Raw genomic sequence first — 27,602 nt, 5'->3', positions numbered from 1 at the left:
CTTGAAAATTATTGTGATAATGACCACATACCGATGTGAAGAAATAAGCATGACATATACCTAAGTGAAAAAGACAGGATAAAAACTGTGCACCTATGAAAACCATATGAAAGGTAAGTAAACAAAAAGGAAATAATGCAAAATAAAAATGGTTGTTACTGTGTTAAAATTATGGAAAATTTTTCATTATTTTATAAAATTTAAAATGTTATGATTTTCATAATTAAAAATTATAGTTCTAACAAAGGAATGCCTAATAGACTCAAGCTCATCTAACATTGATAGAATAACTACTTTTAAAGAGCAGCATTATTAAAAATTACAAATGTGTTTCAGAAGCCTGCTTTTTGCATCCGTAACAATCATAAATCTTTCTTATGTCTTATTTAAATGACCTCTCTGAGGCTAGATTTATAAAATGTAATACATGACAACGTAGTTATAGAATGACAGACTTCATATATTTAAGCTACTTCCCACATTTGTTAGAAATCTTAACTTACCTAGCTTTCAAAGGTATCAAATTTCTACAGGAGAGAGAAGCACAAACACTGGGAGAATCTGGTAATATCCAGCACAAACACGCAAAATAATAAACTACACTTTCAAAGCTATCTCAGCAATCAAAGATATGCCAATTTATTTTTCCTCATGTAAAAATCTTTCCCACTCTTGATTGGAACAATTTAGGGAGTAGACAGAAAAAGGGTAACCTCTTACCTGATTACACTATTAAAGTATAAAGTATAATTGTATTGGTTACTATTCTTAAACTTCAAGCATGTCATATAATCAAAATTATTTCTAGCTCTTGAGAAAAGATTCTTGCTTTTATTTCTCAGTCAGCTATAATCTTTATTAAAGATTCAGCTATTTAAAATAGAAATATTTTCAAAATGTAATATTCTTTAGAACATGAACAAGTAAAAAGGGATTATTCACAGATAAAGTGATAAAAGGAACATTCACACCAAAGGACATGTTCCCTTCAGGTATATTTCATTTAGTCAACATTCAAAAAATATTTATTGAGTTGCTAGAGTACCAGGTACAGACAAAGAGACAACAGAAAATAAGTAAATAACTATGTTAGAAGACAAGCAATGCTGTGGAAAAAGAGAAGTAGAGCAGTGTAAGAGTGACTAGGAGTGCTCAGACGGGGCTTATAATTCAAGTAAAGGGTTACATTTCAAGTAGAAAAGTTGGAATAGGCTTCAAGCAAACCTCTGAAAACAGTGAAGGAGTTAACACTGCAGACAGTGGGAAAGAGCATTCTAGGCACAGAAGGCAGCACGGCACTGTGATTGGAAACACAGCAAGGGACCAGCATGGCTGAAACCAGTGTGTAAGGGCAGAAACAGCAAGAGACAAGATGAGCTAGGTGTGAGCGACAGCTAGGTCAGATCATGTAGGGCCTTTAGACCATTTTGAGGACTGTGGCTTTTACTCTGAATCAGACAGGAAGCCACTGCAGAGTTAGATTTATTCTATTAGGAACATTCTGGCTGCTGTGCTGAGAATACCAGAGATAGATGAGCGGTGAGAGGTGGAAGATTCAGATTCTATATTTTGAACAGAGACCTAACAAGATTCCGTAACAGACTGAATATGTGAGAAAGACGGGACTGAAGATGCTTATAATTTTTACCTGAGCAACTGAAACAGGATCCCTATCAATTGAGATGGGGAAGACAGAATAGAACAAGTTTGAGGGGCCACTTCAGGAATTCGGCTTGGACATATTAGGTATAAGCTATCTACTAGACTTCCATGTGGAGATGACATGTAAACAGATATATGTTTGGGAGTGGCTGGCATGTAGATGGCAGTGGAAGGAGTGGGTAAAGAGAAGTTGGCATGGCCCAACACCTGGTGCCTCCCAATTTTAGGAGACTGGAGAGAGAAAGAGGAACCAGAAAAGCCGACTGAGAAGGAGCTACGAGTGAGGTGAGAAGAAAATCAAGAGCATATGGTATCCTAGAAGCCAAGTAAAGAGAGTGCAGAGGAGCAGTTAGTGACTCAACAGGAAAGGTAAGGACTGAGAAGGGACCACTGTTCAAAGCTCAGCCAACACTAACAAACTGAGTCATGACAAGTTACAACGACGGGCACGTAACTCAGAGTGAGGCTCAGGAGGGTTATTTACTTGAGGAGCCAGAGGATGCTTGAAGTAAGTTTTAAGAGGCTTTCATTACTGTAAAGGTGTTGACATTTTACATATGTTAGAACATATACATTAATGTACTTGATACAAGCAGATCTGGTTATATCATTTTCAGAGCCCAGTGTAAAGTTAAACTGCAGGGCCCCTTATGCAAATATTACTAAGAGTTTCAAGATGGTGGCAGCAGATTATTAAACGAAGTGCAGGGCCCTTTTAAGAGCAGAGCCCTAAACGAGTGCATGGGACACCCCAGAAGCTGGTCCTAGATGCAAGGCATCTAAGCTATAACACACAGAGGTATTGCTGGTACAGCAGACTTTGGATTTCAAAAAAAAAGGCACTTAACTGCTTACTGGAGGATACAAACAGAAAAAAAAATAAATGATAAAAACATAAGGAGAATCTGCTAGAACATAATTTACTTTTTTCCCCAATTTGCTTTCAAAGCTAAATCAGCATATATGGATCTGAAGTCATTATAGTATGACAGCAAAAAAGGGCAGAAGAGTCATTAAATTTGATAGCACTAATAAAACTACATGAAAAAGGGGGAAGAAAGCAGGCTTACTTCCCATTGGTATTCAGATGAAAAAAAAAACAAAAAAACTCCTTCATAGTGCTTTACAAGTTTTGGTTAACATCCCTAAATGAACAGTTAATATATAAATTCATTTTGCTTCCACACCACCAACATCAAAAATAATGACTGAATCAAATACTAAGTATGAATGCTAAAACTGAGATAGGAATCCTCCAGCCTTTCACAGTAATAAAACAGTCTTCCACTCTACGGTCTTTAAAATACATGCACACAAATGTATTCCTTCAACCAGCAAATATATGTAGTGCCTATTATTATCAGGCACTGTATTAGTTGCTGAAGTTGCATTTTCTGTCTTTATAGCCTTATTCTAAAATATAATCAAAAAGGGAGGTAAGCAGCAACTCTTGCTCTATTGCATACTCTAGGACATACATGCAAGGCTAATTTGGAGGATTTTCTCCCCCAGGATTTTTGATAAGACTCTTTAGTGATTGCTTACTTATTCCAAGGATTCTTTCAGCTCAAAGGCTATTTGCTCTGTGGAGCCATTCACAATCTCCCCAAGCACAAATAATTGTGATTCATCTGTACCTCCCTGACTCTGTATCCATGACCATATTGCAGTGTTTTTGTTATACACTGTAATTTCTTGTCTTTAAGCCTGTCTTTGCTGCTAGATGGTGAGCTCAGTGACAGCAAAAACAGTCTTACTGACTGATACCTGCTCAATACCTAGCAAAATATGTGGCAAACACCACATTCATGTGCAGCAACAAGTTTCCTGAGTGAATAAATGAACTGGTAGGTAAAAGAGATTGTCTTTGGGGTAAATATAGAAAGAGGCTGCTCATTAGGGCTTTCCTGGATAAAGGGGTGGACTGTATCAATTGATTTCACAGACCTCTATTTCTTGCCTACATTTGTTATCCACTCTTAATTTCACCACCAGAGAGTGATGGCTATTAGGCTGCCTGGCCTCTCAGTCTACACTCGGATATTTTGTGGCCCTTTGGGGTGAGGTTCCAAATACATATAGCAGGCTTAGGAGACAAGTCCAGATGCAGACATGTAAATGGGGTCTGGCAGGTAGTTGCAGGCTTACTTAGACAACTGCTGCTTCAGACCTGCACACAAGTAACAGCTTTACTAGCAGATCTTAAGCAGCTGTGCATTTGGTAAGAACAAAGTCAACATGGGTGGCAAACGTTGGAGGGGAACTTTGAAATAAATTTTCAAAAATTTAAGAAAAAAGGCCAATTTCCCATTTTAGGTAATTGTATAACATAGCAAGATCTCAAAATTACAGGTTTGCATGCAGCATCTCAGATTATTTTAGTTGGGGAAAAAACCCTACCCCCCCCCCAGCCTAAATTTAATGGTGAAGTATAGTTGTTTTAAAGATAGTGTTAGGATTTGTTATTTTAATGAGTAAGTCTGCTCAAGTATATTGGCAATTCAGTTCAAGGCCCAAATGCCCTGACTCTTATAGAATAAGGTTTGAATACAGGAATTAAATTGAGTTAAGTAAAGGACACAGTAGCCCTGAGGGAAAAGACAAACATACAAGAAATTATACCTGAATCATGCATTTTCAATTATTCTTGGTCATTTGCTTTTCTAAAATCAAATGTGCATTCTATTGGAGAAAGGGTGTTAGAGATCTGATAATTGCCTCCAGACAACTTAATATTTACATTGTTATGAAAACGAAGTGTAAATTGAACAGTAAAGACTGCATCTGCAATTCTACCCAATCTTAGAGTATCTGACCAAAGTAAATCCATAAAATTGCAAATAAGCACTACATACATTGTAGGTGCCTCATAAGTAATTGCTGATTGAATGATAACCTCACATTCTTAAAAGTGAAGTTGCATGTAAGTGACCTCACTTTCTACAAAACTTTAAAAATGATACTAAAATTTTGATTAAAGTCGTTAGATGGGAATATTCAACTTTATCCCTTTATTTTATCCATTAATTTTAGAACAATCATTAAAAACACTGTATTAGGGCTGGCCAGTTAGCTCAGTTGGTTAGAGCACAGTGTCATAACAGCAAGGTCAAGGGACCTTGACCTCTAAAGATCCCTGAACTGATCAGCCAACAAAAAACCACAACAAAAACAACAATCACTATATATAATAAAGCAGTAATTTATTTTAACACTTGAGGGAATTATATATGTACTTACATGAGAAAAATAATACTGTTTTTCTGTTTACCAAACTGGTTCTTATAGAGACTGGAAGATGACCCCTGTGTAATTGCACAGGTTAATCTTAGACAGCAATTGGGGGTAGTTCTGTTGGGCTGTATTAGATGGTAAATAACAGTAATTTATAAATAAAACTGTGTTATTAATAATTGTATTATTAATACAGTTTTATTTAATTAAAACAGCTCATATCGCCTAGATAGTTTTAAACAAAACAGAGCCTTACAACTGCTTCTTCTTATTATTATTATTATTTAATGCACCTGCCTATGGGTATGCATTAAACAAAGTATTTATTATTGCTGTTGCTGAAAATACACAAATGTTCTGAGTCACTGGTTAAAACATCCAAGAAAGTATAAGCATTTAATTAAAGGTCCAAAATACACTGATGTTTCATAATATCAGTTCCTGGAGTATTTACACTACAGAAAGAAAGGATGCCAATCAGGAATCACTCATTTCAATGTGTAAGAAAGAGATTTTAAGCAGAGACTGTGCTATGGGCTTTGTGCTTGCTTACTGCCTGGGCTGCTACATTTTTTCCAGCAGCATCTCACTAGCTACTTTGCTTTTCTGCTTTGTTTCTGGTTTGTAGAATGTTTCTCATGTTTTGGAGCACAACTATGCTACACTTAGTTTTTTGTTTTCTATATTTTATCTATAACTGCTAGGTATTTTAAAAAATGGGGGCTTTGAAGCATGATCTTACAGTATCATTTTAACTGGAAGTCTCAGAGGTCTCACCTAAAGAATTAAATGTATAATACTCCTTTGGGATATAGCCAACAAATGACAATTATTAAAATATATCACCGAGGTGCAGGGGGTGTGCCTTATTGCTCTTTGTACATAAGTATCAATTTTAACATGAGACATTCAGTGAATAGTATGGGTGTGTGGGCAGATGGACAGATGGATGGATGGGTGGACAGACAGATAGATTGATGAATAGATGGATAGATGGATGAATGAATGATAAAGTGTTTGGCACTGCCATTTTCAAAGGATAGCTATGAATAAGTGTGATTAAATCATTGATGTATGTATAAAAGACAAGAATATTTAAATATAGGTAGAAATCAGAGGACTGAAAATATACGAGTTCCTATAAACCAACCCCTGTGTATCCAGGGTGACTGCATACATAAATCTGAGATACCAGTCTTTTACTATAGTTATCTGTGACCATGAAAGCAGATTGGACCCAGAATAAAGTCATGCAAATGTAAGATAATGCATATTAATTTTGTTCCTTTATTTATAAATTACGGCAACATTCAAATATCGACAGCCTTTAAAGTAATTAGGTTCATGGTTAAACATTTATAATTTGCCTATTAACCTTTGATAAGTTAACTAAAGGCACTACCTGCAGATATATCTTATAGGCGTGGCCTTTCCATGATAAGCTGTTTTCTTTCTTTAAGAACAAGACATAAATCATCTTCCAATCTCTAAACTCATATCTTATCTTTTATAAATTCTCAAAAATATTATTGTTTCAATGACTTCATCCAATTTCCTGAGTAGTCTAAGGTATCTTTTAAGCCAATAGGCTAAAATGATAAATCTAAGTTATGGCATTAAAACTCACACTGCCCAAACATAATGAATTTAAAGAAAAATACAAAATGCAGACCTGGAGCAACTAAACGTTAAAAGATACTAGAAATACAAGTTCTAGTTTACAGAATAACTCCAGTGGCTATTGCTTATTCAGCACTTACTACATGTACTATGCTAAGTGGTTTATGCTAGGATACTTCAAAAAGTTCATGGAAAGATTCATATTAAATTTTAATTCTTTTTTTCCACAGACTTTTTGAAATACTCTTGTATATACCAATGGGCATAAACTGAGGACTAAAGAGATTTAACAGTATGCCCTAAATCCTGGATCATAGAGCTAGTGAGGAAAGGAAGTGAGAATTGAAACTGGGTATACCTAAGCCCATGTGCTAGGTTCCCAACGTAAGGTGCCTCTGAATATAGGATAATAAGCCACTGTCCAAATGAGAAGAGCCCCTGCCCCCCAATTTTTCAATCAACTTGAATTTATAAACTGCGAGGGATATAAGTAAAATAATCAGATGTCCACTTAGCATTATTTTATTCAAATTCTTCATATGATTCTTTGACATCAGATTTTGATATCACTGGAAGCACTTGACAGTTCAGCATGCAACAACTCTACATCCATCGAAGGTACTAAGATAAAGCTTTCTTTTTTTTTTAACTTTACACATAATAATGCTACTGGAAATTTTAATGCACAACTAAAGTGCCTGTTTGAGTAACATTAGCACATGTGGTTTTTAGATGCATCTTGTGGATGTATATTTGTCCAGTCCACAATATAAAGATATACGATACTGCTTTTTAAATTGATATTTAAAAGCCTTGTGTACAAAGGTATTCACAACCAGCATTTATGAGATTACCTCTCTTGGAATAACTAACAAATCATTGTTTATTTGTCTTCTTAAAAATAGTTCCCTCTGGTAATCTCTAGACAGCTTAAATTAGTATTGAAAGGTTATGTCAAATTAATTACTACTATGTTGTTTAAAGTAAAGTCATTCAAACAGCTACCTGTAAGAGGAGAGGATGAATTAGAGTATAATTCCCCCTCTTTTTATGGGGAAATTTTAGGGAATAAAAAATCTTGCCTGATATTAGTAAGCCATTTAAAGGTTGATTTTGATTGATTCTAATTATGTACATTTAACCTGGAAGGCAAGAGTTCTTTAAAGTTAAAAAAAAAATTTTAACTTTATTATGACAATAAAAGACCTAGAAAGCAGGAGATCAGAAAAAAAAAGTTTTCTTACAGAGTCTATGATAATAGACAAAACTAAAAGAAAAGGAAAAAGAAGCTTGTTTCAGCATGCTAAAAATATACCTGTGGAAAAATTAGTTTAAAAAGTTATTTTACATTCTGTTTAAAGCTACATCATAATGTTATAATCGAAAAGAGTTCCATAATCCCCTTAAGGAAAAAGGATTGGAAATAAATGTGTACCTGAACCAAAAGCATGCCTGAATTATAACCAAGGGAGCAAAACTGAGGGGTAGAAAAACAGATGATCGGGCAAAAACAACCAGAGATTTGGGATAACAAAGTACAGTTCATAGCTTAGCCACAATCCTTTTTGGAAATGATTTTTCATAACACAGAGAACAGGAACTATGAATTTCAGGACAAGCACAGACTCTCTTGCTGAAGGTAAACTCAATGTAAACAGGGGTTGTATCTGTTTTCCGCACCAGTATCTTTCTGGTGTCTTTGAAACTGTCAGGCACATAAGAGGCAAGGGATAAGTATTTGCTGGAAGTAGGGTGGGATGGAGACTCAGACTTCATTAAACTACACTGTGCCTCTCATTTTCCTCCATTCCATATGAGGGGCCTGGACTTATTTCTTTCAGTTCTAATAATTGGTAATTCTAAGTTATACATGCACACACTCTAAATAAAAATTTCTCCTGATAGAAAGAATCGGAAAGCAGAGAAAAAGGACATCTACAAGGATTAAAAAAAAATTTTTTAAAAACTGTCCTGAAACATAGAGAAAACATGTATAACACCCATAAAAGACTTTGACTTTAAGAAAAACTTCAGAATAAATTAGAGAATTGGGGTCATGCAGGTAGTCAGAGCCAGCTCTTAAAGGAAGGTTCCTCAAGCAATTGCAGATAGATCTACCATAGGACCCAGCTATCCCACTGCTGGGAATATACCCAGAGGAATGGAAATCATCAAGTCGAAGGTATACCTGTTCCCCAATGTTCATTAAAGGAATTTATTTCTTATTCCTGCTCAGTGTCTTTTCCTCTACCATACCCCACGGGAACAACGCTCACTCACATCTTTAGCCCAAAATTATCACACATATAAGGAGACAACCACCACACTCTACCCCTCTCCAGGGCACCCTAGACCCCAAGGCCATACACAATTCACAGTAGATTATCTATATTATAGATCTTGTATCTCACACTTAAAAAGGACACATGAACACTAGACTTTCAAGCCTATACTCCCAAAGCAACAGCAAATGCCATGACCTAAAAAGAAAATATGAAAAAAATCATGCTTTAAGCTTTTATTTCTCTCTTGAGCTTTTCCTTTCTGTATAATTCATAAGGGCAAGTCAGATGTGATGCCAATTAATATACGTATTAACATGTGAAGGCCACCCTGGAGAGGGACAGAGAATCCTCCAGTCCTGTTGCTTCAGCAATGACCTATATAGAAAGCTTACCCCAAACCCAAGCACACTTTTCTGTACAGGATCATGTTCTACAGGGAAGCAGATAACTGGTGATTTTTTCCCCTATGAACCCCGTGAATTGATTTATTCAACTAATGCATACTGACTGCAAATTTAGTGGAAAGTGAGAACTATATACCAAAATATTAGTCCTTGAGTATATGTTAATGTTCATTTTTTTGTCCATTTTCAAAAGGCAGCTAAAGAAATATACAGGGTGAGAAACGTGGCTTCAAATTTTTCTGTAAGCCAAGATAGTGACACTAGAGAGCAAAGAAGAGGGGGAAGAAACCAATAAAAATAAAACCAAAACATGAGACTGTATACCCACTGCTTAGAATGGTGCTGGCACACAAGTAGTTCAATAAGTCTGTTTTGAATGAAGGATAAGTACACTCAGAGTCAGACAGACCGAGGTTTACACCCTGACACTGCTAATTGCATGCTTAAGTAATGGTGGGTAAATTGCTTGAGGTCTATGATTCGTAAGGTCCTTAAATGTAAAATGCAGATAACAGAATAGGAATTTTGGAAGATGAAATGAGATAGTGCAATACGTACCAATGTACCAGGTATGTCACAAGAACTTAAAACAGTAGCAATTATATTATTACCATTTCATCCCTCTATGGGCTGAATTGTGCCCCCCACCCCACAATTTATATGTTGAAGTCCTAACCCCCAGAACTCAGAATGTGACTGTATTTGGAGATAAGATCGTTACATTAAAATGAGGCCTTTAGTGTGAACCCTAATCCAATATGACTGGTGTCCTTATAAGAAGACAGAATTTGGACACAGATAAATACAGAGGGAAGACCATGTGAAGACACAGGGAGCAGACAGCCATCTACAAGCCAAGGAGAGAAGCCTCAGAAGAAACCAACCTCACTGACACCTTGATCTTGGACTTCTAGCCTCCAGAATTGTGAGAAAATACATTTCTGTTGTTGAAGCCACCCAGCTGGTCATACTTTGTTATGGCAGCCCTAGCAAACCAATACACTTCCCTACCAACTTTACTCTAAAATCTATTCCATAATTTATTCCTGCTAGGATCTTAGCCTGCTTTGTCCTCAGAATTGGGTATGAAGATTTGTCAAAACATTAATAATACAGAATATTTTGAAAGGCTACACTTTTGGATCCTTGGTAAATTGACAGGCAGACTACAAGAGGTCACAATAAAGTATGATAGAATCTAGAATCAACATGAACTTCTACAAAGCATTATTCCCGTGAGAACATAACAATGAAATGAGAAACAAGCCACATGGTTTATGTGGATAACACTGAGAAACTCAGTGTTATCCACATAAACCATCTAACACAGAACTCACAAAGTTAAAGAAGTACAGGCTGTTAGATGGAACTCCTGGTGAGACCAGCTTATTAGTAAAGAACATCCCTCAATAGTACTCTGGATCATAGACAATATGCTAAGTAATGGCAATTGTAATAAAAAAAAAAATTAAATTAACAGTAACCTGAGAAAAGTCCATAACCAGGAACCAAGAAATTTAGAAAACAGGGCTAACCTCTATCCAACTTATACTATTCCTCTCCTCCACTTCCAACTGAAGGTATTTTGAGTAGGTTTAAAACTCAAGAGATAAAGGGACCACGAAAGCATCATCTTTATATTAGAATCCCAAACTGTAGCACCATTACCCTTCCTTCTTGTAATCATCACTTGTACATCTGACTCTCTCTCCTGCTCATGGTGATTTCATTTTCCATGCAGGTGATCTCTCCGCTACCCCAGCTTCTCAGCTCCTTGACCTGCTCTTTTTGAAGGACTTTGCTCTCCACCTGAATGTGCAGCTCACTTTCAGCAAAAGATACTAGATACTCTCATTAATGATAAATGCACCCTTCCACAAACTTGATTTCTAACATCGCTCCTTTAACCACCACCTACTTTCTTTACAGTTCACGCCCCCCCTCCCCCAACCCAAACAATTACTCAGCCTCACTGGAGTGTCCAATTCACTGATTTCTAACACCATTTTACTGTCCCTCATCCCTCTCATATCCTCACACCTCCTCTTACCCAGCATCAATTTCATGGCCAATCATAACTATAACTTCCTTGTATAATCCTTTATCTCCCTCCCCATCTTTTTAGCCATCACATTTGCTTGGCTAAATTCAACTCTCAACTCCTCACCTTCCCTAAAACAATTGAACCTGGATGAAGAAAAACATTGACACTGGCTGTTTTCACTTTAAGTTCATGACCACTGATCTCAAGTGGACCCTTCCTGTTGCCCGGAAGTTTTGTTAAAAATTCCTAGTTTACTAACTCACCCACTTCTAGACTATATTTTCTACCTTTTCTCTCCTCAAACCTCTACATCTTCCTTCTTATATTCAGTTGATCTTGCTGCTTATTTCATTGAGAAAATACAGGCAACAAAAAGAGAACATCATGTTCCCACACCCAAATCCACCAACCTACTTTCATCTGTACCCACATATTCCCCATTCCCTCCCATTACAATGGATGGATTCTTCCCTCGCCTACCCAAGACCAACCACTCCACCTGTGCACAGGTTCCCACCCTGCCACTGTTCCTACATAGCACCCTCTCTCTTGCAACATTGGCTTTTCCCACTTTACAGAATCATTCCCATCAGCATAGAACATGCTGAATCATTTCCCATCTTTATGAAATCATTACTTGACCCCACAGTCTCCCCAAAGCTATTTATGCTTCATTTCTCTATTACCTTCATTGTAAAAATCCTTGAAATGGTTTTCTATACTTCTTCTGCCCATATTTTCTCCTGAATCTACTCCAATCATGCTTCCGACTTCATCAAGCCACTGAAATGACTCCTGTCCAAGGTCGAGACTGTCATTAGATGTTTAATTTTCTGTCCTCGTCTTATTCAACTTCTCAGCAATATTTGATCTTTGTGATCACACCCACCTTTGTAAAATACTTTCTTCCTCTGGTATCCTAGACTCTGCTCTCTCTTGGTTCTTCTACTCTTCTGGTTCTGCCTTCTCAGTCTCCACATCTTCCCAACCTTCAAACTTGGAGCTCCTTAGGGCTCATCTCTTAGAATTCTTTTTTCTAACTATAACCACTTGCTGGGTGATCTCATCCAATTCCATGGCCAATAAATAGGTTGACAATTTTGATCTCTAGCCCTGACTTTCTCCTAACTTTATATTTGTACATCCAACTGCCTAATAAACATCTTAAACTTAACATGTCAAAACCAAACTCTTGACTTCCATCCCCAGACTACTCCTTCAGCAGTTTTTCCTGTCTCCCTAAATAGTACTACCATGTTCCATTTGTTTTACCCCCAAATCTTTGACTCCTGACACCCCAGACTCTTTCTCCCACATCACACATAACAATCCATCAGCAGGTTCTGATTCTTTCCTAATGTATTCAGAAGCCAGTTACTCCCCTCTAGCTCTAATGCTATGCTCTGGTCCAAGTCACCACCATACCCCACTTGGATAACTGAAACATATTCCTGAACTCCTCTATATTCTATTCTTTATAATATAACCTGTAATTATTATACAACACAGTCAGATTACAGTACTATAGATACTAAAAACCTCCCTGGCTTCCCATCTCACTCAGAATAAAGCCAGAGTCCTTACAAAGAACTTTCAAGGACTTACGTGATCTGAACCCCTTCCTGCCACCCGCATCCAACCTCATCTCCCACCTGTCTCTCTACTGGGCTAACTGCTTCAACCACACTGGTCTCTGCGCTGTTGCTCAAATATGCCCAAACTATTGTAGCCTCTATGGCCTTTGTACTTCTGTCCCCTTTCCCTCAAGTTTCCTCCCTAGAGAGCAACACTGCTGACCACCTCACTTCAGGTCTCTTCAAAAATCACCCTGTTTGCGGCACTAACCTGACCTTCTCCACATAAAATAGTACGTCTGCCTGTTCTCTCCTCTCTCTCTCTCTCTTCTCCTTGAGCTTGCTTTATGTTTCTCATGGCAATTATTACCATGGAGCATATTATATATCTCTTGTCTACTTGTCAATGTCCATCTCTTACCACTCAGAATCGGGCAAAAACTTGTTTTGTTCATCATTGATTCCCCAGTGACTTGGATAGTGCCTGGTGCATATTAGGCACTCAAGAAATACTTGCTAAATAAGTGAAGCAATATTGTTATCAGCATTATTATTAGATTATCTTTATTACCTAAATGCCTGGGTCTAAAGGGTTAAAGCAGAGCAACTGCGTGCAGAGCTCTAAGATGGAGAAAACACAACTTAAAGCAAGGTAAGCTTGCTGAAAGATGGGGCTAAAAACCAGCCAGGACTGACTGCAAAGGTTGATGTGCACTTTCTGTGCTAAGGCCAGAACAGGAAAGTCATTTCATACCTCCAGATTTGGGCTTTGATCAAAGCTGGTAACACATGGTCATAAGCAGTTTTTATTACTCACAGAGCACAGCTATTAGAAGAGCTTTGTGTTATTTCATTTTATCACTAATACCTGCACCCACAAAAGGGGAATATGAATAATTAATAGAGGAGAAAGTTGAAAAAAAAAGGGGGGGAATGTGATTTTCTTAAATCAGTAATTTTAAGTCTTCTATTACCATTATTTTGCACATTGTACACCAACAGTGTCTCCCTTTTTCTTATCTTAGAGCTATTTCTCTATCATATTGTCTTTTCAAATAGGAAGAGAAAATATACCCAAAGGGTAATTTTAATAACTTAGTCACAAGGTTTTAAAATAAATTAAATTTCTAGGTCTTATCACTTTATATTAAAGCAACTTATTACATAGACAACATCTTCTTTTAGAAGATACATGTTAGTCTTTGTAATTTTTTAAACAGAAAGAGAATTCAGTGTACAGATTTAGAATGAGAATTTGCATTGCATGTGAAAAGTAAAAAATATGATAAAACAATGATATGTAATATATGAGAAAATAGGCAGGAAAGGATATTAAATAATTAATGGAAAGGCAGCAAGGCAAAGAATTTAAATAACAAGAGGATCTAAGAACTCATGTGTCAGTTAATAAAATTTCAGCATATCTGTTTGCTAATCAAAGTAAAAGTACAAATTTGTACAGACAGAAATTTGAACAGAGGGCCGTGGCTCACTCGGGAGAGTGCGGCGCTGGTAGCGCCGAGGCCACAGGTTCGGATCCTATATAGGGATGGCCGGTGCGCTCGCTGGTTGAGCGTGGTGTGGACCACACCGTGCCAGGGGTTGCAATCCCCTTACCAGTGAAAAATTAAATAAATAAATAAATAAATAAATAAATAAATAAATAAATAAATAAATAAATAAAATAAAATAAGAAAGAAATTTGAACAGAATAAAAATGTAATTCCAAAAAAGGCCTATTCCAAAAAATAGAACACATAAAATTATTTCACACACTATGGTCTTCATTTCCTTTGCAACAAATCTATTCTCATTTTTTTAGTACCACAAGTCCTTATTTTTTTTTCACTTTTCATTTAATATAAACAAGATAGTTTGTAATTCCTTATGACTCTATGACTTCTGAGTTTAAGATCAAGTTAACTTAAATACTGACAGTTAGAATTGGGGTGGTAGGGGCTGTGATAATCTGTTCAACTTTGATATTTATTTAGCGTTTTATTTCAAGTATTTACTTTTCATTTTTAAAGAAAAAAAAAAAAAGGTACCCACCATAGGTGGTCAACTTACTTTACAATGGTCATATTGAAGCTGTAAGGCTGGAACATCCCCTCCAATAGGCATTTGTTTTTTAAGCTCTTCATCTTTCATATTCAGCCATTTGATCAGTTCTTCTAAAGACATCAGCAACCTGTTCCACTTCTCAGCACTGGCCTCCAAATGTGCCCTGTTGAGAGAGAATGCGGACTACATTTAGAAGTTCAAATTGCATTCACAAAATTGTACACCTTCCTTTAGCCTAATAATACTGTATGACCAACTAATGTTCACTTCCAAAAATGAGACTGCCTCTTTGTAAAAAATTTTCCTGTAAGAATTAAATGAGCTATAATATTTAGAGGACATGTTGGTAGTATCTATCAAAATTTAAAACGTACTCCTCCACACCACAAAGGCAAAACTATGAGGCTTTTTAGAAGGGTGTCCTCAATACAATGTAAAATTACAAAACACATTTTGGTAGTTTAGTTTTGTGTATAGTATATATGCACATCCAAATATACTTTTTGTCCTTTCATTTGTACAAATGGGATGGGGGAGAGAAAGAAGGGAGAGAGAGAAAGGAAAAGAAATTATGTGCATATAAAATGTTTAGAAAAATACATACCAGATGTGGTTACCACTGAAAGCATAGTAAACACCTAATTTTTATATTTGTGTACCACTGTTTACAACAGGCCCATATTCTTTTTCTCCCCATCCCATAAAAAAACACCTAATTTTTTAGGAAAGGAAATTACTAATGTCTTAATTTCTCTTGTAACCAAACAGTTACTAAAAACAGAATATTATCAACATTTACCTCAAAAAGTTAAAAAAATAATAAGGGAATGCTTGACAGGATACTACTTGGTTTAAGGCTGACTGATGTCCAGTGACAAATGACATCGTGAATAGAGAACAATTGGGCAAAAATCATTGATTATAGTACTTTATACTATGATTTTAAAATGAGGTTTTTGTTTTAGTAATAATTTCTGCTTTTAGCACAGAAATGCACCTTCAGATTCTTAAATTATGAACTTCATAATCAGGGACCATGTTTAGGAAATGCATTTTTATGTGGTTAAGTTTCCAATAAAAGCAAAAGTCCTTGAGAATAGATGTGTAAATCAAAGCATAAATTACTAGTTGCACTTGTTAGGGCCTGGAGAAAGCCCACTTACCCAGCTTCAAGCCCACGGGTGGGCTGGATTTGAAAATGTGGATGAGTCAGAAACAATTTCAGAGACTCAAGAAATCAAGCTCTAGTCAGTCCCGCGTCACCCTAGTGGACAGACCGTGAATATGGACTTAAGCGCTAACCTGGTGAGATGGAATTACCTTGACTGCTCATGATCTTTCAGGTTTAGAAAGGCATGGAGATAGACATAAGCGGTGTTACATAACAGCTTCCAAAGCATGAAAATTTATGAGGGAAAAAGATGACTCATTTGGGGCAACCCCAAGTACAAGATACTTCTGTTGACCATGTTTCATACCCTCTCCTACAAAAACTCTCACCTTGACACTGGCATTATGATCCCCACTGCCCTAAGTCTGCTCCTTTACTGAGTGATATGGGACCAACCAACCAGGCACAGTCACTAATGACTCTCAGATCTCTCAGTAATTTCCGTCCTGGTCATCTGATCTACTTGAGCCTCTGTCTCAATGCTAAAAGCTCTACTATAGTTAATTCAAACAAATATTCCTTCATTGGTTATATTAGGAGGTATTCCCAGCAATAGATATTCAACAATATCATAAGCCTTTGTTTAAAAGTCCCTAATGTTTTCAGAAGAATTATAAATCTCTAATCTCTAGTTCATCTAATTTGTCTCTAATGCATAACCACCACAGTCTGTCTACCAACCAATATGCTTGGCTAAAAGAAAAAAAACAACTGGAGTTCTGCATATCCTTTAAAATACCATCAACCAGCATTCACATACAGTCACATACCAAAGGCCAATTATCCTGCAATCTATTTACAGTTCCACTGCCAACTGGCTAATATAAAGCTATTCAAACTCTAAAACTTTATGTCTTACTTTAAAAAGCTAGATATGAAATAATTTAAAAAAATCTTTATACACAGAAAGAAGTTTGAGGCATTTTATAATTCTCTGAGAACTGTATGACTATAAAATTTATTTATTTATTTTTTGCATTTACTATCATTTCTATTCATTCCACAGGTGCTATGATTGACCTCACTTTACAAAATTGTGCTTTAACATGGTCCTAATTCTGCCTGAGCTCCAGCTTTTTGGTGTCTATATTGATTAATTTTAGACCAAATGTGTAATTACCTTTCTCTGATAAACAATAATTTCACTTGTCACAGAGAAGAACTAAATAATTTCAATTATATAACTGAAAATTTTCTCTGCAGTTATAAGCCATTTTGCAAGAAGTACATTTGACTGAGCTGTTGCAATTCATTTCCAATATTTTTAAATGCAAAAGACAGCTAGAAATCAGAGGTCCTCAGTCAGTCAAGAAGTGCTTGAGCGTTTCTGTGTGCAAAACACATATACATACCCTGACTTCTTATTTCAGATGATTTAATTCTGCATCTTCAGTGTCTGTAATTTAACTCGCTAACCAATAACTAAACCACACATTATATTCCTTTGAAATCCAGTTGCAAACATGCATTGTATTGTAAGAGCACACAAATGTCTTTTCCAATGTCATTAACTCTTGTGACTGCACAAAAATAGTGAAACTGAACATTGAAATTTACAGCATTCAACACCTGAAAGACTATCTATAAAGATGAAGGCAACACTGGTTAAAAGATGCTGATGTCGCTTTGAAATATAAAAGAAAACATCAGTGTACGTGCGTCTCTGCATCTTTGTTTTTCCACAGTAAAAAGCAAGCTGATCTGGCAGAATCTTTGCCTGGCAAATCTGTTCTGGTTATTCTCCAATAGATTATAACTATGTGTTTAGTGGATTACTACCATATGCTCAAATAAATGCATGCTTCTGCAGTAGCCTTCAGTGTTCTAGTTTGATTTTAATTCTTTCATCTTTCAAGATGAAAGCCTTTTATTAGGCAGAGGGTTGAATACTTTGTAAGAAGAAACTTTAAATTTGTGTTTGGCTTAGTTGTACTTTCTTAATTTTATTATAAACATTTTTAAACTTAAATTTCGCTGGGACTATAGATAACCAGTCATCAATCATGTTTTCAGAATCTTCACTTGAAACATTTCTTTATCTAACACATATCTGCAGGCATTCAGATTTTTTGATAATTGACTTATCCTAACTTCTTAACTGCTTCTGTTCATTCTTTGGGTACTTGATATGTACAAAGCAATAGATACCTTTATTGACCGTATTATCAACCAAAGATGATGTCTACTACAGTATATGCTTTACACCGAATCATATTTTACAATTCTCTAAACATTTTTAAGTGACCAGTTATTCTTAAAAAATGCAATGCAAAAACTTGTTAGAAGGTAAAGATCTATAAAAATGGCATCTCATCATTTAAATACAGTAGGGAAAAAAACCATACAGTAAACTGCAAACTAATACTTGCTTTAAACCACCAAAAGTGTCTACCTTTCAAAGAAACTGTATCTTCAAACAAGTTATATTCCTTCTTGCAGTACACAAGATATGAAAGAAAATAGCATGAGAGAATGAAGAGGTGTACTTGTTAAGATAAAATACAGTTTTTCATTTATTCAGCACAAACAAACATTTATGGAGTACCCACTCTGATATGAGGCACTACACTGTTTCAGAAAAAGAAAGCTATGCTTTTAACAACTCTGTGATCAAGTTAGGAGAAAGACCAGAAACCAAATATACTCTGAGATAGGAAAGCTAACAACAGCTCTCCGAAGGAACGATGGCTCAGAGAAGGAAGAAACTTGTTCAAGAAGCCACGCTGAGAATTTGGAATCCAATCTAAAGTGCAAGCTCTTTCTACTACATTGCTTTCATCATGGGCAGCATTTAAGAGGGCAGATAGAAAATGCCCAGATATACCTGTAGTCAGGTAAAAACACATTTGGAAAGCAGGGCTACCAAAGAATAAAATGACCCAAATTAACGGGAGGTGGGGGAGGCAAAGATACACTATCCCCTTTTGTATAAGGACTGCACAGAATTAAATGTCCAATTTGGCATTCTTATCACAAATGTGATTTCTTTTTAGTTTATGGTAAAACCCAGAGATTATAAATTGGATTACGAAGAAAGAAAATACCTTAATTAGTGTGACATGACAGGTAACATTAAAAGGGTGTTGTTATTTCTGCTCCCAGGAAGGAAATTAAGAACTGCTAGGAAAAAAGAGTCAAGTCCTCAGAATTTACTCTGACTGTCTGAAAAACACCAAAGCTGTGCTTCCAATATAGTAGCCACCAGCAACATATGGCTATTTTAATTAAGATTAATTAAAATTAATAAAATTTGAAATTCAGTTCATCATTTGCATTAGTCACATTTCAAGTGGTCAATATGCCACATATGGCTAGTGGCTACTATATTGACATAGGACATTTCTATCATCGCAGAAAGTTCTATTGGAAAGTGCTGCACCAGAGGAAAAAAGAAAGAGAGCAGTAGACTCTTCCTCTATTAGACGAAAGAAAAGGAAATTTCAGTAGCTTTACAATATGGTTAGCAAAATCTAAGGCTAAAAGGGGTATCAATGTCATTGTAAAATGTAACAACATTAGATATAAATGATGATGTTAAAGGTTAATCTTCTCTAAGGGATTTTAAAAACATGCCCTGAATTTTTAAGAAGCTCATAAAAGAAAGGGAAGATAGAATTTTATCTTTGAACTCTGTTTTCATTAGATTTGACAATTTCACTGGCCTTTGTAACCATATGTTAATAAGGATCTATATTAAAATCATTAAGCTGATAAGTGGATTTTTAATTAACATAATTCTAAATTAAATAAATTTAACATAAAAATTTAAACCATGTCATTCACAGTACTGAACTTATTAGTGTATCTCCAATTCACATTTTTCTAGTGAGTAAAAAATACCACTATGTAATACTCCCTAATTTTCCTCTTAAAAAAGAGTAGTTGATTGGTGCTTACATAATTTCCAACAGGATCTTTACACAGAGGTGTCCATATTTATATTATATTACCCCCTTCCTTAAGTACAAGAGGGACTGAAAATTCCTGTCTATAAGTCCCAGAAGAATAAAAAAACTTACAGAACATCTTATCAGAAAGAAATTTTTAAAAAGTCATCCACAATAAATAATCATTGAGGATTTCTGCTCTCCATGAAGTTGCTTTATGAAATCTTGAAACCAGCTAAAGCAGATCCACTGAACTCCTCTGTGTATGAAAAAATAAACTAGATGCTACACTGGACAAGCTTTACACAGACTAAGGAACTGTCAAATTATCCCATTCAATCTTCACAACAATCATGTGGGTTAAATATTTATATTCTGACTTTGTAAATAAGAAAACTAGGCCTCAGAGGGGCTAAGTGATTTGCCCAAAATAAGAAAGTAAACAGTCAAGTCAAAAGAGTCAAAGTCAAGAGCATTTATTTAGTTTTAAGGTTGTACATTTTCCGACATATGATAAAGCAACAGAAACTGATCTAGGACCTCCTACCAACATTCCTCTTTTGAATTTTTGCTCAATAATAGTTCTTCAGTTGCAATCCCCTAAACTTATACCCAATTAGGAACTGTCCCTCATCTATTAAACATGATCTTAAAACATTGTTGACCCCCAATAACACTAATCACTCTATTGTCTGGGTAATTTTTAAGGGCCTTTTTAAAGGTAATTTTTCAAGTCAGATTCTGGTCCTAAGATTCCTTATTTCATTTTACTCTCTCCAAATGCAGACATAAATCATCGCTTTTCCATTTTAGTGTCCAAAAGAGATATTTAATTTCTATAAATACATCTTTAATTGGATGTACAAACAGCATGATGAAGCAAAACATGTTCATTGCCAACAGTCAAAGAGATCTGGATTCAAATTCTGACTTGGCACTTGTTAGCTCAAAAACTCAGCAAGTTTCTCATACCCATTAAATCTCTGCTTCCTCATATAAGAAAGAATTTTGCCATCCAAAATACTAGGATTCTTTGGTACTAAATAAAATAATACTTGTAAAGATGCTAACACAGTATTTGGTCAAGGTAGACACTCAATAATTAGCCCATATTGGCAACACTTCTGTTAATAGTGTTATTAGGTTTAAAATATGATACAAGGGTACTTCAAATAGTTCACGGAGCAGGAGCAGAACTGCAGTTACTAGAGGCAGGAAACGGGGAGGGAAAGAGGGGATAGTGAGAGGTTAGTTAACGGAAATGTAACAACTAGACAAGAAAAGCAAGTTCTATTGTTGTACAGTCAAGCTAGGCATCTATAATTAATAATAATCTACTGCATGTTATCAAATGATGAGAAGAGAGGAGATCAAATGTCCTCATCACAAAGAAATGATTAAGTTTGGTAATGATGACTAAGCTAATTACCCTGATTTGATCATCACACACTGTTTGTATGTATTGATATTCAACTCTGCACCCCACAAGTATGTATAATCAATATGTTTCAATAAACATATTGATTAAATAAAAAAATATATAAATAATAAAAGTTTTTTTTAAAAGTTCACAGAAAGATTCGTATTACCTTTTAATTCTGTTTTTCCAAGAACTTTTTTAAGTACTATCGTTATGAACAATTGTCAATAGTCAGGAACAGTTGGCAGAGGACATCAGACATAAATGGAGGTAAAACTATAACTTTTGGGAAAACAGTCTTTGCAGTTAAATCCTAAACTATTTCATTGGTGGTCAGGCTGTTCTTTCTCCCTCTGATATACAAAAATCTCCACCCACCCCCATTATTTTTATTTTATGTTGACTCTTCTGACCTGATGGTAGCAGATTTTGCTTTTAAGTCGTTCCATCTTTGGTTCATATCATCCAGTCGATGTTGAAGCATAGTAGCCTCTTCAGAATTTCCCAAAGCTTTTACCATCTTCTGCCTGTTTCCATCAATGCTTTTAAAGATGTCATTGTGGGCATCAATTTCCGCCTGGATGTCCTAAAGAGATAAAAGCAGAGGGATAATGCAAATGTTAGGTATTACTGTTAATATTACTTGGGATTTCTGTATAGAGCTTTATTTTTTCATACTCACAGATGAGTTGCTTTCAGGCAAAAGAGTTCATTTCACCGTAAATGATAACAAATTCAAGTTTTTCCCCAATTCTTACATTGAAAATAACAGTCTTTAAATCTTCAATATATTGATTCTCCAGGACTTAAAACCAGAATGTATTATAATCTAAATTTCATGCATCAGCTAGTTAAATGTTAGTATTTCAAATTCAATGAACAATTTTAAAAATTTTATTCAACCGTTGTTGCCAAGTCATCAAACTTTGCTTAATATCCAGATTCTTTCTTGTTACAAATGAGATAAATTTCCCTTAAAATATGAAGTTTTGCAGAGGTCTCTAAGGTATTATACAATTTTAAATGCTTTTCACATTTTGACAAACTTACTAATAGTTTGCCCTTTCAGTCTCATAAATTTATTTTTAAAAACTTAAAAGAACATTTTCTTATACAAGTTTATCCTCATTAAAAAATAAAAACTAACAAAATAATATTTTCTCCTATTAAATAGGAAAAGTTTATTTTTGTAAAATAAATTTGGGTGGAGTTTAAGTGAAATAAGAATTATTATAAATAATAAAGATTGATTTAGACTTTGAGGAAACATTTGGCAATCTATGTCAAAAGCCATAAAACTGCTGAAATTATCTATCCTAGGAAAATTTATGTACAAACATGTTTAACACATTGATTGTTTTTAAAGTAAAAAAGTGGAAACTATCAAAATATATTAATGATAATATAATGTTAAGTTTAAAAATAGAAGATGCTAAACTATATAATATGATAACCTAATTTTTTAAAGGTAGGTGTTTAAATTAACAGATTTTTGTACAATTGCACACGTATATACATCAAAAAACTGTAAAAAGTAAAAATAATGTAATCTCTGTATAAGAGTATTACAGGGAATTTTAGTTTTCTTCTCTACATTTCTCTGAGTTCTCAAAAGTTTCTACAAAAAATGGGGTTTCTTTTTATAATTAAATAAATACAATAAATTTAAAATACAGAGAATCTAATCAGAATTTTTACTACTCTCCTGTTATAAGACACAAGTATCTATATTAATTTGGCAATCATCTTTTCCTCCTGAATTAAATGAAAACAACCTAGTTGTAGCTAACTCTGGTGTGACAGCCACTAACATCCCACAAATGAGTGTGAATTGACAAACGGAAAAACATTCACCAGAGGGGGCCATGAAGGTATGGTGTGAGTCTCCCTGGCATTATTCGGTAATGAACACTGAGGAAAGAAAAAACTTCTATTTCAGGCAATGAATCTGAATTAGTAAAAGGAAAGCAAATCCTTAAACACTATAGTTTTATTGCCCTTCTCAAGTTTTCCTTTATAAGCCTCTGTTATGGCCTGAATGTTTTTGTCCCCCCAAAATTCATATGTTGAAATCCTAACCCCCAAGGTGATGTTATTAAGAGATGGGGCCTTTGGGAGGTAATTAGATCATGAAAGCAAAATCCTCATAAATGGGATTGGTGCCTTATAAAAGTGGCCCCAGAGAGTGGCTTTGCTCTTTCTATCATGTGAGGACACAACTAGAAAGTGCCATGATCAGAAAGCAGGCCCTCACCGACACTGAATCTGACAGCAGCTTGATCTTAGACTTCCCAGCCTCCACACCTGTGAGAAATAAATTTCTGTTGTTTATAAGCTACCCAGTCTATGGTATTTTGTTATAGCATCCCAAACAGACTAAGACAGTTTCTCTCTTCTTAAGTTTCTCCAATTCTAAATGAGCACTGTAAAAATGTAAATAGAAGTTTTTTGAGTGTTCAGAGGAGTTCTGTTATTCATTTATACTCACTCCTGACAAGTATATCCATGCATTCCATCAAGAAACAAGGCTTTGGGAGCAGCATCTAAGTGATGGTTTTTCAATCATTCACAGACCTACATTAACCAGAAGCACCCATGGAAGGACCTTTTGCACCTCCCTACTCCAATCAGCATGTTAGGAAAACATCACTTACATAAGCTGAAGGGGTAGGACTGCCCTATTATCATTTCTGATGGGATTTATGTCTAACATGACACTAATAGGGTCAGATTTGAAGAGTGGGTGAGATGAATACAAAGTCTGATGAACAGCTCTTATGCTCCAAATTTGCAAGCTCATTGATCTCTGAGGCTATCTGACCCTAATGACAAAGCCAAATCAGATCCGCCTGCGAAGTGTGACTTGCAGAATTAGGGCTAACCACTGAACAAAAATTCTGAGACTTTTGAATCTTGTGCATTTCACAGGCAGCTCCATCCCAAGGTAGTGCAGAGCAGACACGGATAGAGCAGCAGGGGAACAGAGCCAGATTCTAGTTCAAGATTCTTAGGCTGGGCTATATTATGTATGGAAAATGGCAATCTCATTATAATCTTAGTTTGGAATACTTCAATTAGAAACCCTCAGTTAAAAAAAAAAAAGGAAATTTCTGCTAAAAAGTTCTTTGGTGTCATCTCCTGGAAAACATGGTTCCTGCTCTTTAGGATGGAACTGTCCTATTTTTGTGTACTGAAATGCAGTTTAAGACATGTAAAGAGATATACTAAAAGGTTAGCAGACAATGTTTGCAACGGTTTTAAGCTTATGCTGTATCTATTTAGGGTAGCCATCTTTTTCAAGAAGCTCAGTGACAAAACAAGCCAGGCATCTCTTTGCTCTCTATTGCCAAGGAGAATCTGGCCTCAAATTTCCTGCATAGGTTCTTAAACATCATCATCAGTGGACCACACCTAAAATCACAAGGCAACTTCAAACCGCAACATCCTGATGTAGCCTGACCTATTTGCTTCCTTTCACATTTAAGAGAAGTAGAAAGGCAGAAGAGCATGAAGATGAATAAATAATTTTCTAAGTTTCACAAGAGCATTCCCCAACATTGAGAAATTTGGGTGCCAAGAACATGAAGCAAATCTGCCTCCTCACATAATATCAGGTGGTGTGTTTTCCAACCCAGCCACCATGACAAATGTAAAGAAACAGGGCTCATAATTGGCCCAGCCAGTTATAAGTATTTCTAGAAAGCTTTCTTTAAGAACACTGCCAGTGATCATATGTTCATGTTTGAATATAACTTTCAGTAAGTGGAAACACTTCCACACATGAACACCATCAAAAGCGAAGAAGAAAATCAACAACCAGAAAGTGATCAAACAAAAGGTAATCAGCCTACATTATTTTGTTTTATTGAATATTTAGTGGCCTATTTATTTTGCCAAATACACCAAAAGCTTCTAAAGACCAAAAATCATCTTAATATTTCTTCAGTATCCTTCACAGTTCCATTACATAGAATGAGTCTAAGGTGAAATAAAATAGATAGATGATATATGGAGAGATAATCACATGAATTAATGAATGAATAAGTTCATCTTGATTGCCTGGCAAATTAGTCAGTATAGTGCCAAGAAAAAATAGATGCAAAGAATTGGAAGGGAATGTAATAATCATTTTTTCAATTCTTCATTTAAAACATTTGACATGAAGAACCTAAAATCATTTAGAAGCCTGCACTGCAAAGTCCTACCTAAGCTTTTCACTGGACATTCAGAATTAAAGGTAGTTAATGAATCACACTCCTGAGTAGATCACTGTGCTATGATGCACTGCTTTTAAAGTCAAGATGCCAGCATGGGAGGCTGCCAGATCATGACCCTGATGTAGCACCAAATGCTAAAATAAATTATTAAGTTCCATGAAAGAAGGCTTACTCTCACTGCACAGCTGGGAGACTTGGCTCTACTAATGCTTACCTCTGTCACCTGCTAGCCCTTCTGAACGTTAAAGAGCACAAAATGGTCACTGATAATTAGTTATGGGAGTGTAATCCATCTAGAAGCACAAAGCAATGCCCTTCCAACCATTTAAGATAAGTCAGTCATGTGCACAGAGGGGCCAGAGCAAGATATTCAAGCAGTTGAACTAATATCTGAAAACAAGACAGAAGATTCGCTTGAAAATTACTTTTAAATAATGGTAAGTATAATATAGAAGTTTAAGAAAAACCAGGGCTTAGAAGAAGAGGACCGCATATTTTTCTCTAAGCTAAAACACCATCAAAAGCATAAGATGCAGACTTTCAGAACAGCCCTCTCAAGATGACTACAAAAGCTCACAGACATTCACTTATAACAATTAGTCTTTTTGTAAACAACACCTACTACCCAGTCAAAAAAAAATTTACAAACAAAGCAAAACATTTATTTATTTACTTACTTCTTACTTATTTAATAATCGGTACTGTTGTACCAATTTTGCCTTTAACTGGACATTTCTTTAATGATATAACCCAGAAAGATATAACTGCAAACACTTCAGAAGTAGTTAAGTGCAACCATGTAAGCAAAAATGTTTCTTCAGATTATAATAAACAGAACTGTGTGAACCCTGTGACAGGAAATAGAAATTTAGAAGACTACTACCAGGAAGTATCCAGTAACTTAATTGGTGCTAGAATAGATTCATACTCTTCAGGTCTTGTTGACATAATTTTGGTTTATTTTTGTATGGCATATTTACCTAACCCTACATGGCCACAGCAATGTTTTCTCTGAAGGAGTTCTGACCCCTTTCGTGGAGGTGAAGAAGTGAGGTTAGCAACAACTTTCCTACCATGTCCCAAAGCTCAGGCTAAATAAACAAAGTTAACCATCAGGGACAAATAAATCCACTGCTCCTTTCAAAAGTCAGACCAGATTTCAGAGACAGTTTAGGATTGATTATCAGAGATCAGTAGGATTACTGCCAGAGCTTTAGGTTTTAAAAATGAGGAATCATAATTTAAAAAATAAAAATAAAGAGTCAGATATTACCTAAATATGAATACAGCAACCAAATAACAGTATCAAAATTTATGTCATATGTAAATATACTTTGAGACAGTTTGTAAAGTTCCCAGGTAGCAAGTAGTTGCAATTAATTATTCGATGGATTATTTCAACTGATTTTTTGATTTCACTCAATTAAGTATTCTATAAGCTGCATTTTCTTCAAACAACTAATCGCACTTATTTTAATCACTCTATTGAATCACATTTTGACCAATAATAGAAAATATCATTAGTTATACATCAGCTTTTATAAATTAAGAAATTAATGCCAATAATGTTCTTTTCCCATTATCTGTGATTATATAAGTAAGATAATTGAGTAGAAAAAAGTCAGATTACAAAGTGGAACAAACTCACAATTTACTGCACTTTCACGATAATTTGAACAAGCCAACTTGCAATAATTAGTAATCTATAAACAAACCACATTTTAAATTTTAACACAGTAAACACTGCTATAAACAGAAGTACCTTTCACAACCAAAAGATGTTCCACATCCTCAACTCTATACCTCTTGTTTGTAAAATACACTAAAATCGTAATGAATTAAAATACTGTGGCTTCCCTTCTCAGGTGCGTTATACATAAGCAGATTTGATCTGCACATGAACACAATTTTCTTAGCAGCAGTTATTAAATGTTTCATGTGGCCAAACTATTGTCTCTCCTTAATTCCCAAAATGAGAGGGTGTAATCAAAACTGAACAGGTTTGAAAACCGAATCAAGA

The 27,602-nt window shown here is 35.4% G+C and overlaps 1 protein-coding gene across 4 annotated transcripts in view; it reads right to left on the bottom strand.

Annotated features, from left to right (window-relative positions):
- Positions 1–27,602, bottom strand: part of UTRN (utrophin) — a 473,290-nt gene that overhangs the window by 129,697 nt on the left and 315,991 nt on the right. For all 4 annotated transcript variants that reach the window (XM_063097714.1, XM_063097711.1, XM_063097712.1 and 1 more), the window contains 2 exons: positions 21,779–21,951; positions 14,894–15,050 (listed from right to left, as the gene is read on the bottom strand). In XM_063097714.1, the coding sequence (XP_062953784.1) occupies positions 14,894–15,050; positions 21,779–21,951 (330 nt within the window). The remainder of the gene's footprint in view (positions 1–14,893; positions 15,051–21,778; positions 21,952–27,602) is intronic.

Source organism: Cynocephalus volans, chromosome 5 (genome assembly GCF_027409185.1).
Source record: "Cynocephalus volans isolate mCynVol1 chromosome 5, mCynVol1.pri, whole genome shotgun sequence".
Lineage (NCBI taxonomy): Eukaryota > Metazoa > Chordata > Mammalia > Dermoptera > Cynocephalidae > Cynocephalus > Cynocephalus volans.
The sequence above is the reverse complement of the archived record's forward strand: the minus strand, read 5'-3'. Positions and strand labels throughout refer to the sequence as shown.